The sequence below is a fragment of the Tamandua tetradactyla genome, chromosome 16 (assembly GCF_023851605.1).
Source record: "Tamandua tetradactyla isolate mTamTet1 chromosome 16, mTamTet1.pri, whole genome shotgun sequence".
NCBI lineage: Eukaryota > Metazoa > Chordata > Mammalia > Pilosa > Myrmecophagidae > Tamandua > Tamandua tetradactyla.
Window position 1 is genome coordinate 61,737,151 of NC_135342.1, and position 17,602 is coordinate 61,754,752.

Below are 17,602 nucleotides of genomic sequence, written 5' to 3' on the forward strand. Positions count from 1 at the left end.
TTGCTGCAGGGGGTGTCAACCCCTACAAGAGGTCTTGAAGGCCAGGGCTCCCCCTCTGCCTTGGAGAAGCAGAGCCCTGGTGGGTAATGGCTTTGGACAGCAGGCCTCCAACACTCCACACCCCTGTTTCAGAAAAGATGAGTCAGAATAATAAGAGGAATGATTTTAACATTTAAAAAACGTGGGAATTTAACTCAGATCCAGGCAAAGTAGGGAGGAGGGTAGAAGCAGGGACAGCTGAGACAAGTGTGGGTTCAGCTCCTCTCTCAGGACTGAAGAGTAGCATGAGAATCAGATGCCAGGGAAGTGTAAGCCAAGGCCATGATGCTCAGACCCAGTTTTCCATCCAGACCCTCCATTGAACCTATACTCTGAGCATTCAGGGGCCAAAGCCATCTTCCCTTCAAGGAACCCTATTAGAGGCAGGTCTTCAGTCTTACTCAGGCTAGGTCTAGGTTAATTAAGAGGCAAGGTGAGGGGGCTGTTATGGGATGCTGAGATTAAGTAGATGCCTGTTGAGTGGGAAGGGCTATCTTCTTTTTCAAATTTAATTATTTTCTAAAGTAGAAAAGTAAAACCTCAACATAAAAGTTCCAGAAACTACAGAAAAATGAAGGAAAAAATTGTCCTAATTCCTCCTGTAGACGTGTGAGAAATCTGGTGACAGGCTGTGATTTAGGGTAACCCCAGCCATGTGAGTGTGTAGGTGAGCATAATGCCTTTCCTTCTTGGAGTGATGTGTATTGGTCACCTTCAGTGGACATGACTTTGAGCAGGGCACCTGGAGAGACATGAGAATTGTGACCACCAGCAGCAAGCAAGATGAATCTTTAGAGAACCAAATTCTAGGCCGTGGGATTCAGAGAAAGGAAAGAGGGACATCACGTCAACTGGGGCATCGTGGAAGGCTTCCTGGGTGAGCTATCATTTGAATTGTGTCTTAGAAGTTGTATAAGGCTTAGTATGGCTGACTAAGAGAAGAGAAAGTTCAAACTTTCAGGGATGTGAAAATATGGCATATATATGGTGTGTTCAAGTGGAATGTGGAATAGATGAAGGAAGCATAGAGAGTAGTAAAGTGGGAGAAATCCACTGGAACTTACTGTAAAGAGCCTTAACTGTCTCATCAAGGAGTTTGGACTTTACCCAGTGGGAAGTGAACAGGGGTATGGCATATGAGATTTGTGCTTCTGAGATTAATCTTGCTGGGTTGTGTTGGGTAGATTGTTATGGGGGAGAATTGGAGGTGAGACTGCTGTAGAAGTTGCAGAGGTAGTGAGGGGGCCTGAGCTGTGGTGATGCGGTGGGCGTGAAGAAGCGTAGAACGGGTACTGTATGTGGGTCCAGGTGCCTGAGAATAGGGTTGCACCATTGATAGTGTAGGTCAGGAGGGGAGAAACAGAAACAGGGGGTGTCTGGGGCAGCAGTAGGGCAGATAGAGATGGACACAGTGATTTGGGGATGAGCTGCACATTCCTGGTTGAAGCCACGAGCATGCCAAGATGAGAGAGGAGGGCTGAGATAAGTCCTCTGGAGTCTCTGAGGGGCTGAGAGGCATGGAGGAAGGACACATTATAGGCCATTGGTGTGTGGAGGGGAGGCAGAGAAGAGTATCGCTCGTGTCCCTTCAGAGGTATTCCCAGCTAGGCTGACTTGCCCTCTCTTCTGTCTGTGTAGGTGTAAACGGGGCACTACCTGCAGAGCAGGTCCTGCCAGCCTTGCTGGAGAGAATGCTCCCGAGTCCGTGATGGGCTGTGGGACAAGCAAGGTCCTTCCTGAGCCACCTAAGGATGTCCAGCTGGATCTGGTTAAGAAGGTGGAGCCCTTCAGTGGCACCAAGAATGATGTGTATGAGCACTTCATCACAGAAGTGAATAGTGTTGGCCCTCTCAAAGCTGGGTTCCCAGCAGCTAATCAGCATGCACAACCCTGCATTGGAACCCCTGCTGCTGGCCACACAGAGCCTCCCTCAGAACCACCACGCCGGGCCCGGGTGGCCAAGTACAGGGCAAAGTTCGACCCTCGTGTGACAGCCAAGTATGACATCAAAGCCCTGATTGGCCGAGGCAGCTTCAGCCGGGTAGTCCGTGTGGAGCACCGGGCAAGTCGTCAGCCATATGCCATCAAGATGATCGAGACCAAGTACCGAGAGGGGAGGGAGGTGTGCGAGTCAGAGTTGCGTGTATTGCGCCGAGTACGCCATGCCAACATCATCCAACTAGTGGAAGTGTTTGAGACGCAGGAGCGCGTGTACATGGTGATGGAGCTGGCCACTGGAGGAGAGCTTTTTGACCGCATAATCGCCAAAGGTTCTTTTACTGAGCGTGATGCCACGCGGGTTCTGCAGATGGTGCTGGATGGTGTCCGGTATCTGCACGCGCTGGGTATCACACACCGAGACCTCAAGCCTGAGAACCTGCTCTATTACCACCCTGGCACTGACTCCAAGATCATCATCACTGACTTTGGTTTGGCCAGTGCCCGTAAGAAGGGTGACGACTGCCTGATGAAGACCACCTGTGGCACTCCCGAGTACATTGCCCCTGAGGTGCTGGTCCGCAAGCCCTACACCAACTCAGTAGACATGTGGGCACTGGGGGTCATCGCCTACATTCTGCTCAGTGGCACAATGCCCTTTGAGGATGACAACCGCACCCGGTTGTACCGGCAGATCCTCAGGGGCAAGTACAGTTACTTGGGGGAGGTGAGTCTGCCCTGCCCCTGTCCAGGGAATGTAGGGGGGCCCAAGGAGGAGGCTATATCTTGTAGCTCTTTTTCAAAGAGATATGCTCTGTGGGCCATACTTTTGAGACCAGGCAAGTAATGTAAAATGATGAAGTGAGCCTAGCAGAGTGGATTAGTTTGGGTTCCTCCAAAAGTGAAGCTTAAGACAAGGACGTGGGAGCTGATAAGTCATTTAGAATGCAGTTTCAGTAAGAACAAATGAAGGAGTAGGGAGAGTAAGACAGTGAAGTGAGAAAGCCAGTAAAAGTATATTCAGGAGTGGACTAGCACTGCAGGCCACTGGGGACCCTGGGAGTAATCATATAGAATGAGCCTCAGAATGATACCACTGAAGGACAGAGAAGGGGGGTGTTTTGTTTTTTTTTTTTTTTTTTGCACGAGCAGGCACTGGAAAACAGATCTGGGTCTCCGGCACGGCAGGCAAGAACTCTGCCTGCTGAGCCACCATGGCCCGAAAAGGGTGTTTAAAAAAAATTCACCGACTCCTGTATCTCATGGATTGAGGATATCTTCGGGGGCGTTAAATCCCTGGTATTTCTGGGCTTTCATGAATGCCAGTTAGTGCTGGAGAAAGTCCTCAGGCAAAGAAGCAGAGAGATGCAAGCATTGGCAGCGGGAAGCTGTCAGTGTGCACAGGAGTGGTCCACCGCATCTGCAAGTGAGCCTAAAACTGGGTGAAGGGGGCCGGGGCAAGCTAGAGTGAATGTGCCCTGCTTGGGGGGCAGCTGCTTCTTGACTCTGTCTGGTTTTCCAGGGCAGAGATGAGAACCCTATGTGCCCCGACCTGAATTTTGAAAAAGGAAGCCAGATATCTAATCTCCACCCCTCCACCCCACCCCCACAAAATCATCTGATCTTAAAATGTTGAAATCTAATTCAAGGTATTTAAGCAACACCTTGTATGACATACAAGGTGTTGACACAGATGCTAATCTGTGGGCCAGATTCAACCTGCAGGCCGTTGGTTTCTGTCTTTGGTTCTGCTGTATCCTTATACCTAAAAAAATTCTGTTAGGTTTCAACACTGTGCTGGAAGCCAAAGGAAGGTATAGAAAAAGTAAGAATTGGTTAGTCCTTAGGAAGGAGGCTGACTGGGTGTGAAACAAGGCTAATGCTTGGTGGTAATTCCATAAACATAATGGACTGCTCAGGGAGGCTGTGAAGAGAAGAATGTCACAGTGTTATGTGGAAGGTGAGGTGAGCTTTGCAGGATAACAGGATTTTGCCAAGACAGGCCCGCGCCCCCAGAATGCCCCCTAAAAAGTACTTCCCACAGAGTATTCTCAGGCCTGGGCCTCCTGAGGCTCTAGTACCAACTCCCTTCTGTAGTCCAGCTTTCCTGCCAGGGATTGCAGACTGGAGCAGCATTTCCTACAAGAGTCACCCAAAAGCCTCCTACCACTTGCCTTCAGTACTTGAGGTCCTATGCTCCATTTCCTTCCCTGTCAACTTCCAGGCAAGGTCATGGGACATGTCAAGGTCTTCCTCAGTATGAGGAGAGGAGCTGGCATTCCCTGTGGAATCTCCAGATTATGTGTCTCAAGGGTGGGGTGAAGAAGGGAGGGAAGCCTTCCTCAGGACCAGCTCTGTTGCAGGCACAGGGCCAGGACACTATGAATGCCACCCTTAGGAGTGCAGTGGGCAGGAGCAAGGCAGGTGGTGAATGTTTATACGAACAGCTGGGCCTTCAGGCCCCACGGGTAGAGGGGTCACCATAGACCTAGATGGATACTTACTCAGAGTGATCATCCTCATGGGGAGCTCAGGCCTGTCCCACTGTTCTTCTGAGATTGTAAATGGAGAGATGATTTCTGCAGAAAACATGGCTATTACAGACCTACTGTCCTGGGCAATAAATGGAACCATGTTGTTCCTAAAGGAGAGCTTGGTCAGCCAGGGGATAATTATCCAATCCTCAGTTAAAAGACAGGAGTGCCCAACGATGAAGTGGTCTGTCTCAACTGGGACCATTTCTATTCAATTAAATTTGATTCAAGGATAACACGAAGTTTTGGATTTGGTGTGCAGCATCCCCAGGGGCAAGCATGAGCCTTATGGGGGAAACTGGGAGGAGTGAGAGGAGGGAGCACAGGTGATGACAGAGGGAACTACTTGGGATGAGCCTTAGGGTGAGCCCAAGGTCTGAATTGGGCCTGAGATTCTGCATTTCTAACAAGCACGCAGGTGATGTTGTGACTAGCTTACAGACCATACTTTGAGGAATAAGAGTTTAGAGAGGTGGTGTGCATGGGTAGTTCAGTGGTAGAATGCTTAGCCCATGCACCAGAAAAAAAAAGAAAATAGTTGTCTTCCCTGTGATACACTTGTCACATATCTGCCTTTATGTATGTATATGTATAGATACAGAAATACATATATATAGGGAGGTACATAAAATGAAAAAAAAAAAGTATTTAGGCAGGTGCCATAAAATGGGCTGGGGCTTAGTCAGAGATAGCCTCGGAAAAGGTAGGGCTTGCACTTTGGAGGATGGTCGAGAGGAGCCAGACCAAGAGAAGAAGAATGACATATGCAGAAGCACGAAAGGGAGAGAGCCAGGGGTGGCTTGGTAGCAGTGGCCTGAATGGGCAGGTTCATGTATGGCTGAGGTCAAACGGGATCCTGTAGAGGCACTTGGGAAGTTCAGTTGTCCTGATGCAGGCTGTGAAGAACCACTTTGAGGTTGTTTCTGAATCTGAAATTTTAAGCTAGACTTGTGAGAGCCTGAAAGTTGAGAGCCTGGCCTCCTGGAGTTAGGAGCCATGTCCCTTGTGTCTATCTTGGGCAGTTGAACCTGGAATTAGGTCCTGGCTGCAGTGTGGAAACTAAGGGACAAGAGGTGAGCCATCCCAAGAGAGACTTGCTAGGGCTGTCTGGACACTTGGCTGGATGAGGTGGTCAAGGGAACTATCATCCTTGGGGGTTGGGGTTTCTACTGTCTTGCCAAGACTAGCATGAGCCAGGGAGTTTTTTTTCCCTCCGCCTACTGTCTTTAGGGATTGGAAATGTATATGGTTCTTGTTGAAGAGGCTCCACCATTTGTGATGCTGGAGGAAGGGAAAGCTTAGCCAGGGAATTTTAGCACCAGCCCATGTTGGAGGCAGCTGGGCATGGGCTGGGAGTGTTTCTGCACGAAGGGAGTTCTGGTTGTACCCTCTTTCTGACCAAACCCCTGGTGGAACAGCAATGATAGAAATGTAGTTGCTAGCCAAATATGAAGGGGAAGCTGGGGCATTCTCCAGTTCTCCCCTGAAGCTTCTCATTCTTTCCTCCTTGTTCCAAATGGCTTCAGCAGAAGCAAATGTTGACTGGCCAGGAAGCCCAGGCTGTGATGGGGGTGGTCAGAGAGGACACCATCCTACTCACACTCTGAACCAGGTCTGATTACAGGTCAGAAGTCCCAGAATCCAGCTTGCAGACACAGTTGTGCCAAGGCTCTCTGGCTTGCACTCCAGGACCTCTGGCCCCTGAAGCTCTGCATGGTAGCAGGCTATTGAGAGTCCAGCTGGCACAGTGGGTGGCAACCCTAGTTACAGGATGGAGGCACTTGAGGTGCTCCCAGGAGGTGCTGACAGAGGAAAAACTGTTTCCCAAAATCTGTAGGTTTTCCTAAGAGTTTCTGATTCTGGCTATTGTTGATCAGGCACTTTATCTAATTGGAACCTCCAGAGGCTTGCTAACTGACTATTGATTATCCTGAGGTGGGAGGATGACAAATGAATGGAGTGGGGAATGACTCAGGTTTCCCACTCCTACTCTAGCAAAAAGACTTTATCCTGAGGCTCTGCTTCTTGTCCTGTTAGAATCATGAAACCTCAGTCTGGGACTTGAGAGGGGGCGACTACCCAGCCTTTGGCCTCACTGCCACTCACCTGGAACTGAAAGCATCAGTTCCCAGATCCAGAGTCCAATCTGTGGCTAGCCCTGTTACCAAAAACTTGGCTGACCTCAAGAACAGATTCCATCACTCTCTGAGGAGAGTTTTGGGTTGGGAGGGATTTGTCTGGAGTGTTTGTTGGGCGAAAAGGCCTCAGCATGAGATTAAGCTCTCTGAGCTGGTGACCAAGTGTCATCTTTCTGTCACTGCCCACGTCAAGCATACCTGGGCAAAGTACAGAGAGAGACATGAAGGATTGTTCCCTATCCCCATAAAGCTTGAGCCCACCTGGAGAGAGAATTAGGGCTAGGAAATGGCCACAGAATGAGCCCTTCTGCTGGCAGACAAATGTCAGTGCAGGCCTTGGACAGAGGGTTTGGACAGTCTGGAGCATGGGCTGTAGGGCTCAGGTCAGGCTGCTGGGCTGCCCCCTTCTTAGGGCTGGGCACTACCGCCACTCTCAGTCCAGCCATCTGTCTTACATTGTGTGATGGTCATTTGCCCTTAAGAAGGCCATCTAAAGTGAGCAACCTGTCCGGTAGCCTGTCCTGTTGAGGGCTTTGTTGCTGTTCATTTCCTTGTGCAAATGAAGGACCACCCAGTCTGAGCTCAGCAGTGTTTGGAAGGGTGCATTTTCTTATCACTTGGTGCCTTTCTAGGGGTACTTTTCTTGTCCCCTTCCCCACTTATAGTGGTTTTAACATACCTTGGATGCTACCAGTGTGCTTGTTCTTGAGGTTTCTGTCCATATAGCCCCCTGCCAGCTCTGTGGTTTCTGCGAACTTGAGAAGAGGGCTTCTTATAAGAGGTAGATTTTGAGAAGGAGGGGGCTCAGAGAAGGAGACTGTGCTGCTTGTGCTCCAGAATGAATAGGAAGTTGTTTGGTGGTAAGGTGAGTAATGAGGCAGAAGTTGAAGACTCAGAGGCAAGCCTGTTGTTTATTGTTGACAGTCCTATAGCACAGGGGGGCTGCGTGGGAGGGGAGCCCTCTTGCTTCTTGGCAAAGAGACACGGGAGAAAGTGTTGTGAGAGGAAGGAGGAACACTAATTGGGGCTATTAGAATAATCCCAGCTTGGGGTGGGGGAGCCTGGCCTTCTGAGGGTGTTTGGGAGCAAATCGGATTCCAGAAAGAGGGCTCAGCCTGGTGGTGTGTGAGCTGTAATTGTAAGAGGAGGAGTATAGGTTATTTGCAGCTCTGCAGTAGCATCAGCTCCTGAGAACAGGTTTGGAGCACATTCCAGGCTGCCCTCTATAAACCTGCCTTGCCACACTCTTGGCGGGGCAGAGTTATTGGTGGAGGGAAGCACGTCAGGTAGGTCCTTCTTTGGCACTCTCCCCACGATCCTTACACTCCAGGTGCTTTAGCCCACTGCTAAAGCCCCAGCCCCACACACACCTCAGGCCCCAGATGTTTGCTCTGTTCACTCCCCACTAAGCTTTTGCTTACTGTTCCTTCTGCTTCCAGCATTGACCTTAGAAATGTGAAAAACTCTAAAAGAAGGTCTGATTCAGGGATTGCTTCTTCCAGAAATAATACTGACCACTGTTATTGTGTAAAGTGTATTCAGTGCCAGGCATGGGGCTGGGTGTTCTATCTAATCTCCATAGCAATCCCGACAGTAGGAATAATTCCCATTTTACAGATGAGGAAACTGAGGCTCCTAAGGGTAAAAACCTTGCCAAGGGTCCCACAGGTAAAGAGTGGCAGGCTTGGGATTTGAATCCAAGCTATCTTGGCTTCAGGGTTCTTAGCCTTCCTACCACTGCTGTCTACTTTCCCACACATGTGCCTTGGGAGTTGCTGGAGCCTTTGTTTCAGCACTTTCTCAGGTTGTTGGGTATGGTCCCACCTCTCTAGTCTGTAAGGTCCTTGAGGACAGCATGTACATTAGTACATTTGTTTCCACTGTCATGTTCCAGGCTTGGTGCACACCTGTTGGAATATTGGTTGGAGCGCCTACAGGTGATGACTGTGGGGAGTGCTTACAGGTGGTTACTATAGGGAAACTTGCCTGGCTTCTCAGAGAGACCCCAGTGGTAGTTAATGAAGCCCTGGGACAGGTCTTGAAAGCAACTGCTGGAAATCTGAGGACTGGACTCTGGGAAGAAGTGGAGATCCTGCTGGAGATGGATGCACTTAGGAAGCTGCTGAGGGCACAGGCAGGGGGAAGAATTTGAAGGCTCCAGAGGCATGTGTTCCTCATTTCTTAGGGTCAAGTACAAGAGTCTTAGAAGAGGAGCGAGTGCCAGGAAAAGGCTGTGAGAGATGATTTTGAGAGGAGAAACCTGAATTTTTACCCAATGACTGAAAGTGCTAGAGGAGAGAGGGTTAAGCTAGGGTCATGACACTGAAATTGTGGAGAGATAGATGTCAGCCAGACATGAGGAAGGCCTTGTTAGCCGGAGAGCAGTCTAAAGACTCAAAGAGCCACCTGGAGGAAATGAGCTTCCTGTTATGGAAGGCCCCAGGAGGTTTGGGGATGGGGTGGGGTGTATTTTTAAAGGAGGGGCAGAGTTGTGAGTCATCATCTGTAGGATCACACTAAGGGACTGTGGTGGTCCTTCCAGCTTGGATGTTCTGGGATTCACTGGACATGAAATGGGACATCTCTGACCTGATGTTGTGGCTTATTTCAAGAGTTCTATTCCTAGAGGCAAAACACATAAAGAGGCTCATGGAGGATTGATGGCACAATGGTGCCATAGCAGCTTTGCTATCTGCTCTGTGCGGCAGCCTTGACACTCGCTGCTTGGGCAGTCTCTGAGCTGTGGGTAAGCCTGGGCAACTGCCCCAGGGACCAGTGGACCAAGGCCAGGGTTCTCACAGAGCCCTGCACAGAGGGTAGAGTGCTAGTAGGAGCAGAAGCCCACTGGAAGGGCTACTCTACCACTACCAGGGGAAAGGCGTAGATGGGAGGTGGCTTCCCAGGGGATGGTTTCTGGACTGCAGGCTAACCATCCATCCACTTGGGCCAAGGTACTTGCTCAGGGGTAGTGAATTGGGTCACGTCATTGTTCTGATTGCCCTGCTGTGAAAGGACTGCCCAGACCCAGTTGACATTTACATTTCCCTCTTAGCTCTTCCCCTCATCCTCCTTGCCTCACTCTTCTCTACTTCTTCATTTTTTTAATTTGATTTTTATCAAACCAAAACAACATACAAACATGAACATTCTTAACATACAAACATTCTGTGCATGGTGTACGATCAGTGGCTCACAATATCATCACATAGTGGTATATTCATCACCATGATCATTTTTTAGAACTGATCACTCCAGAAAAAGAAATAAAAAGAAAAAAGAAAAAACTTATACATGCCATACCTCTTACCCCGCCCTCTCATTGACCACTAATAATTTCCGTCTACTCGGTAGAGTTTAACCTTTGTTCCCCTATTTTTTTCTATACTCCTTACCACTTCCTTTCATTGTTCACTAGTATTTCAGTCTACTCAATTTATTTTAACATTTGTTCCCCTTATTATTTATTTTTAATCCATATTTTTTACTCATCTGTCCATACCGTAGATGAAAGGAGCATCAGACACAAGGTTTTCACAATCATATAGTCACATTGTGAAGGCTATATCAATATACGTTCATCTTCAGGAAACATGGCTACTGGAATACAGCCCTACAGTTTCAGGCACTTCCTTCTAGCCTTTCTAATATACCTTAAACTGAAAAGGGGTTATCTACAAAATGTATAAGAATAACCTCCAGGATAACCTCTCGACTCTATTTGAAATCTCTCAGCCACTGACACTTTATTTTGTCTCATTTCTCTCTTCCCCCTTGTGGTTGAGAAAATTTTCTCAATCCCTTGATGCTGAGTCCCATCTCATTCTCAGATTTCTATCCCACCTTGCCAGGGAGGCTTATGCCCCAGGGAGTCATGTCCCACGTAGAGAGAGGGAGGGCAGTGAGTTTGCTTGCTGTGTTGGCTGAAAGAGATAGGCCACATCTGAGCAACAAAAGAGGTTCTCTGGGGCTGATTCTTAGGTCTAATTTTAAGTAAGTGTAGCTTATCCTTTGCAGGGATAAATTTCATATGAACAAACCCCGAGACTGAGGGCTTGGTCTACTGATTTGGTTGTCCCCGCTGCTTGTGAGAATATCAGGATTTCTCCAAATGGGGACGTTGAATTTTCCCCCTTTCTCACCTTTCCCCCAAGGGGACTTTGCAAATACATTTTTATTCATTGTTCACATCACTCTGGACAAACCTACAAAATCTCATGCCCCTTTCAAGGTTCCATGTACTTATGGTGTTCAATCAAACTATCAATGTAAGTTATACTAGGAGATGCACTAGTCAAAATATAAATGTACCAAGTAAACATTTTTGCTTTAGTCTCACACAAACGTTAAAAGTTTTAAAATATGAATTACCATGTATTTTCAACACCCTGCATTATTGACATTTCTTTGTTCATCCTCATGCAAAAACATTTTTTAATTTGTACATTTAGTCACTATCATTGTACAATCTAGGCATTCCTAGATGATACCATCTCAGTCTTTATCTTTCCTCCTGTCTTCATTTGTGTCCCTGGCTTCATTTGTGCCCCCACCCCTCCTTCCTCTCTCATTCTCACATTCGGCTTCATTCAGTGTACTAAAATTATTGTGCTACGATTAGGTAGTATTGTGCTATCCATTTCTGAATTTTTACAATCAGTCCTATTGTGCAGTCTGTATCTTTTCAGATCCAATTACCCAATATCTATCCTATTTCTATGTCCTGATGGTCTCTGTTCTTAACTGAAATTCTCCAGTTCATTCATTAATGTTAGTTCATATCAGTGAGACCATACAGTATTTGTCCTTTTGTTTCTGGCTAATCTCATTCAGCATAATGTCCTCAAGGTCCATCCATGTTGTTATAGGATTTATAACTTTATTCTTACAGCTGCGTAATATTCCATTGTATATATATACCGCAGTTTGTTTAGTCACTCATCTGCTGATGGATATTTGGGCTGTTTCCATCTCTTGGCACTTGTAAATAATGCTGCTATAAACATTGGTGTGCAAATGTCCATTTATGTTCTTGCCCTCATGTCTTCTGAATAGATACCTAGCCAATAGTATTGCCGGATAATATGGCAATTCTATACTTAGCTTCCTGTGGAACTACCATACAGCCTTCTACATCAGTTGTACCATTTTACATTCCCACCAACAGTGGATAGGTGTGCCTCTTTCCCCATATCCTCTCCAGCACTTATCGTTTTCTGTTTTATTGATAATGGCCATTCTGGTGGGTGTGAGATAATATCTCATTGTGGTTTTGATTTGCATTTCCCTAATAGGAAAGTTGAGCATCTTTTCATGTGCCTTTTGGCCATTTGTATTTCCTCTTCTGAGAAGTGTCTGTTCATGTCTTTTGCCCATTTTGTAATTGGGTTGTTTGACTTTTTGTTGTTGAGTTGAACAATCTCTTTATATATTCTGAATACTAGACCTTTATCTGATATATCATTTCCAAATATTGTCTCCCATTGTGTAGGCTGTCTTTTTTTACTTTTTAAACAAAGTTCTTTGATGTGCAAAAGTGTTTAATTTTGAGGAGTTCCCATTTCTTTCTTTCTTTCTTCAATGCTTGGGCTTTGGGTGTAAGATCTAGGAAACCACCTCCTATTACAAGTTTTATAAGATACTTCCCTGTATTTTCTTCTAAAAGTTTTATGGTCTTAGATCTAATGTTTAGGTCTTTGATCCATTTTGAGTTCATTTTTGTATAGGGTGTGAGATATGGATCCTCTTTCATTCTTTTACATGTGGATATCTAGTTCTCTAGGTACCATTTATTGAAGAGACTGTTCTGCCTCAGGCTTGACTGCCTTATCAAAGATGAATTGTCCATAGATGAGAGGCTCTATATCTGAACACTCTGTTAGATTCCATTGGTCAGTATATCTATCTTTATACCAGTACCATACTGTTTTGACCACTGTAGCTTGGTAATACACCTTAAAGTCAGGTAACGTGAGGTCTCCAACTTCATTTCTCTTTCTCAGGATATTTTTAGCTATTTGGGACACCCTGCCCTTCCAGATGAATTTGGTTTTTGGTTTTCTATTTTTGAAAAGTAAGTTTTGGGGATTTTAATTGGTTTTACGTTGAATCTATAAATCAATTTAGGTACAGTTGATATCTTAACTATATTTAGTCTTCCAATCCGTGAACATGGTATGCTGTTCCATTTATTTAGGTCTTCTGTGATTTCTTTTAGCAATTTCTTATAGCTTTCTTTGTATAAGTCTTTTGTCTCTTTAGTTAAATTTATTCCTAAATATTTTATTCTTTTGGTTGCAGTTGTAAATGGAATTTTTTTCTTGATTTCCCCCTCAGATTGCTCATTACCAGTGTATAGAAACCCTACAAATTTTTGAGTGTTGACCTTGTAACCTGCCACTTTTCTGTACTCATTTATTAGCTCTAGTAGTTTTGCTGTGGATTGTTGGGGGTTTTCAACATATAGTATCCTATCATCTGCAAACAGTGAGAGTTTTACTTCTTCCTTTCCAATTTGGTGCCTTGTATTTCTTTTTCTTGTCTAATTGCTCTGGCTGGAACTTCCAACACAATGGTGATAGTGGGCATCCTTGTCTTGTTCCTGATCTTAGAGGGAATGTTTTCATTTTTTCCCCATTGAGGATGATGTTAGCTGTGAGTTTTTCATATATTCCCTTTATCATATTGGGGAAGTTCCCTTCTGTTCCTATGCTTTGAAGTGTTTTCAACAAGAAAGGATGTTGAATTTTGTCATATGCCTTTTCTGCATCAATTGAGATGATCATGTAGTTTTTCTGCTTTGATTTGTTGATATGGTGTATTACATTAATTGATTTTCTTATGTTGAACCATCTTTGCATACCTGGGATGAATCCTACTTGGTTGTGATGTATAATTCTTGTAATGTGGTGCTGGATTCTATTTGCAAGAATTTTGTTGAGGATTTTTGTATCTATATTCATTAGAGAGATTGGTCTGTAATTTTCTTTTCTTGTATCTTTGTCTGACTTTGGCATGAGGGTGATGTTGGCTTCATAGAACGCGTTATGTAGCCTTCCCTCTTCAATTTTTTGGAAGAGTTTGAGCAGGATTGGTACTAATTCTTTCTGAATGTTTGGTAGAATGCACATGTGAAGCCATCTGGTCCTGGACTTTTCTTTTTGGGGAGCTTCTTAACGACTGACTCACTTTCTTTACTTGTGATTGGTTTGTTGAGGTTGTCTGTTTTTTCTAGAGTCAATGTTCGTGGTTCATGCCTTTCTAGGAAGTTGTTCATAGTACCCTCTCATTACTTCCTTTATTTCTTTGGGGTCAGTGGTTATGTCTTCTCTTCCATTTCTGATTTTATTTATTAGTATCCTCTGTCTTCTTTTTGTCATCCTCACTAAGGACCATCAATCTTATTGATTTTCTCCTAGAACCAACTTCTGGTTTTGTTGATTTTCTTGTTTTTATGTTCTCAATTTCATTTATTTCTGCTTTAATCTTTGTTGTTTCTTTCCTTTTGCTTGCTTTGGGATTAGTTTGCTGTTATGTCTCTAGTTCTTGCAAATGGACAGTTAATTCCTCGATTTTTGCTCTTTTTTCTTTTTTGATATAGGCATTTAGGGCAATAAACTTCCCTCTTAGCACTGCCTTTGCTGCATCCCATAAATTTTGATGTGTCATGTTTTCATTTTCATTTGCCTCGAAATATTTACTGATTTCTCTTGTAATTTCTTCCTGGACGCACTGGTTGTTTAAGAGTTGTTGTTGAGCCTCCATACATTTGTGAATTTTCTGGCCCTCCCTATTATTGATTTCCAGCTACATTCCTTTATGATCTGAGAAAGTGTTTTATATGATTTCAGTCTCTTTTAATTTATTGAGACTTGCTTTGTGACCCAATATATGGTCTGTCCTTGAGAATGACCCATGAGCACTTGAGCAAAAGGTGTATCCTGCTGCTATGGGGTGTAATGTTCTATAAATGTCTGTTAAGTCTAGTTTGTTTATTGTATTATTCAAATTCTCTGTTTCTTTATTGATCCTCTGTCTAGATGTTCTGTCCATTGATGAGAGTGGGGAATTGAAGTCTCCAACTATTATGGTAGATGTGTCCATTTTTCTTTTCAGTGTTTGCCTTATATATTTTAGAGCACTCTGGCTCAGTGCATAAATATTTATGATTGTTATGTCTTCTTGTTGAATTGTTCCTTTTATTAATGCATAGTGTCCTTCTTTGTCTCTTTTAATTGTTTTACATTTGAAATCTAATTTGTTGGATATTAGTATAACTACTCCTACTCTTTTCTGATTGTTGTTTGCCTGAAATATCTTTTCCTAACCTTTTACTTTCAGCCTCTGTTTATCCTTGGGTCAAAAATATGTCTCCTGTAGATAGCATATAGATAAGTCCTGTTTTTTAATCATTCTGCCAGTCTATGTCTTTTGATTGGGGAGTTTAATCCATTAACATTTAATGTTATTACTGTAAGGCAGTACATTCTTCTAACATTTTGCTTTTTGGATTTTGTACGTCATGTTTAATTTTTCTTCTTTTTGGCTTTGCTGATAGTCTTCATTTCTACACTGTTCTCCTTTTTTTTTGGTCTTTTCCTATTTGTCTCTAGTGCTCCCTTTAATATTTCTTGCAGAGCTGGTCTCTTGGTCACAAATTCTCTCAGTGATTTTTTTTGTCTGAAAATGTTTTAATTTCCCCCTCATTTTTGAAGGACAATTTTGCTGGATATAGAATTCTTGGTTGGCAGTTTTTCTCTTTTAGTATCTTAGATATATCATACCACTGTCTTCTCGCCTCCATGGCTCCTGCTGAGAAATCTACGCATTGTCTTATTGGGCTTCCCTTGTATGTGATGGATTGCTTTTCCCTTTCTGCTTTCAAAATTCTCTTTCTCTTTGACATCTGACATTCTGATTAGTAAGTGTCTTGCAGTATGTCTATTTGGATCTGTTCTGTTTGGGGTACACTGCACTTCTTGGATCTGTAATCTTAAGTCTTTGGTAAGAGTTGGGAAGTTTTCAGTGATAATTTCCTCCATTAGTTTTTCTCCTCCTTTCTCTTCTCTGTTCCTAGGATACCCACAACACATATATTCATGTGCTTCATGTTGTCATTCAATTCCCTGAGTCCCTGCTCCTATTTTTCCATTCTTTTTCCTATATTTTCTTTTACTTGTTGGATTTCAGATGTCCCATCCTCCAGTTCACTAATCCTATTTTCTGCCTCTTGAAATCTAGCATTGTAAGTTTCCATTTTTTTTATCTCTTCTACTGTGCCTTTCATTCCCATAAGTTCTATGATTTGTTTTTTCAGACTTTCAATTTCTTCTTTTTTGTTCATCCCTTGCCTTCTTTATATCCTCCCTCCATTGATTTGATTTTTTATGAGATTTTTCCATGTCTGTTTGAGCATTCTGAATTAATTGTTTCAGCTCCTGTATCTCATTTGAATTGTTGGTTTGTTCCTTTGACTGGGCCATATCTTCAATTTTCCTAGTATGATTCATTATTTTTTACTGACGTCTAGACATTTAATTTCCTTAATTAGTTTATTCTGGAGATTTTTTTCACTTTTTTTACCTAGGATTTTCTTGCTGGATGGCTTTATTGTCTGTCTATTCTTTGACATTCAGTTCAGCTTATTCTAGACCTCTAGCTTAGGTTTTGTTTAACAGATCAGAATTTTTCAGTTCTTCTTTTCTTGTTTCTTGCCTTGCCCTTATGGTGCCCTTTATTTTTTTCCCCCTTAGGAAGGTCTACTTACATGTTATAGACCCCGGTCAGATTTTCCCAGACCAGACTGGCCTCCTCTCAGAAGGAAAGAGTCACCTGCATCAGGTTTCCCTGAGGGAGACCCAGCAGGTTGAATGACTTTTTTATGAAGCCTCTAGACTCTGTGCTTTTCCTAACCTGCCCAGTATGTGGCGCTTGTCTGCCTGCACAGCAGTATAAAGTGATGCAGTACCTTTAACTTCAGCAGACTCTCCCTGCTGGGGGTGTGGTGGAGACAGAGGAGAGGTTGTAGGCTGGCTTTAATTGCTTCAGTTTTCCAGACCCTGAGGTCTGAATTCCTTGAGGGAGGGATTCCACCTGAGCTGGGCCCCACCCCTCTCCTGGTGAAGGCACAGACTCCAGGGAATTACATCCTTTCACCTGACCAGACTCTTTGTCTCTCAGACAAACTTAATTGCTCCTGTGCCTGGGGCAACTGGAGCCTGAGAAGCCCTGTAGTTGTATCCTAAGAGCAGTCAAGCTGTAGAAACACAGCCACATAAAGAACAGAAAAAAAATCCTTTCCAGAGTGGAACCCCCATTCTTTGGGTTTGCCAGTCAAGAGCTTAAGTTGGTATGTTGCTCTATGTATCTCCAGGTCCTATGTGACCTCTCCTTTTCTTCCTTTTCAAGTATTTTATGTTGTCTGATCCAAACCCCACCCCCACCCCCCACCCCACCCCCCATCAGCCCTGCCCTCTCTGCACTGGGGCAAAAACCAGCAACCTCAGCTTTTACTGGAGGTTCAGCTGAGCTGGGGGCCTATTTTTAGTATTCAGAATATGTTAATTCCACAATTGGAGCTTGGTTATGCTTGCCCCTGCTGCTAGTAAAGTTCCTTTCCCCTCTGGGAAGGAGCCTGTGGAGAAGGGGTGCCAGCCTCCGCGGCTTGGGGGATTCATGGTTTTGGGTGGGCTCACAGCCAGTCCAGCTTGTCCAGACTGGTGTACTCTGTGTGTCTGGTCACTGATGTGGCCCCAGCAGTTTTTCTGTACTGGCTATTTACTAGCTGCTTTGGAGGACGAACTAAATTCCTCACCTTGCTAAGCCGCCATCTTGGACCCTCTCTCTTCTCTACTTCTTAAAGTGATTCTAACGCTCTCTATTCCGCTCTGGGGTGTTGGAGATAAAATGAGATGGCAGAAGATAGGACCTGTCCTAGTGCTCTGTGAGTCAGTGCTG

At 44.5% G+C, this 17,602-nt stretch overlaps 1 protein-coding gene across 1 annotated transcript in view; it reads left to right on the plus strand.

Annotated features, from left to right (window-relative positions):
• PSKH1 (protein serine kinase H1) overlaps positions 1 to 17,602 on the plus strand; it is a 35,617-nt gene that overhangs the window by 9,749 nt on the left and 8,266 nt on the right. The window contains exon 2 of the mRNA XM_077132794.1: positions 1,678 to 2,704. Coding sequence (XP_076988909.1) covers positions 1,748 to 2,704 — 957 coding nt within the window. The 5' untranslated portion in view covers positions 1,678 to 1,747. The remainder of the gene's footprint in view (positions 1 to 1,677; positions 2,705 to 17,602) is intronic.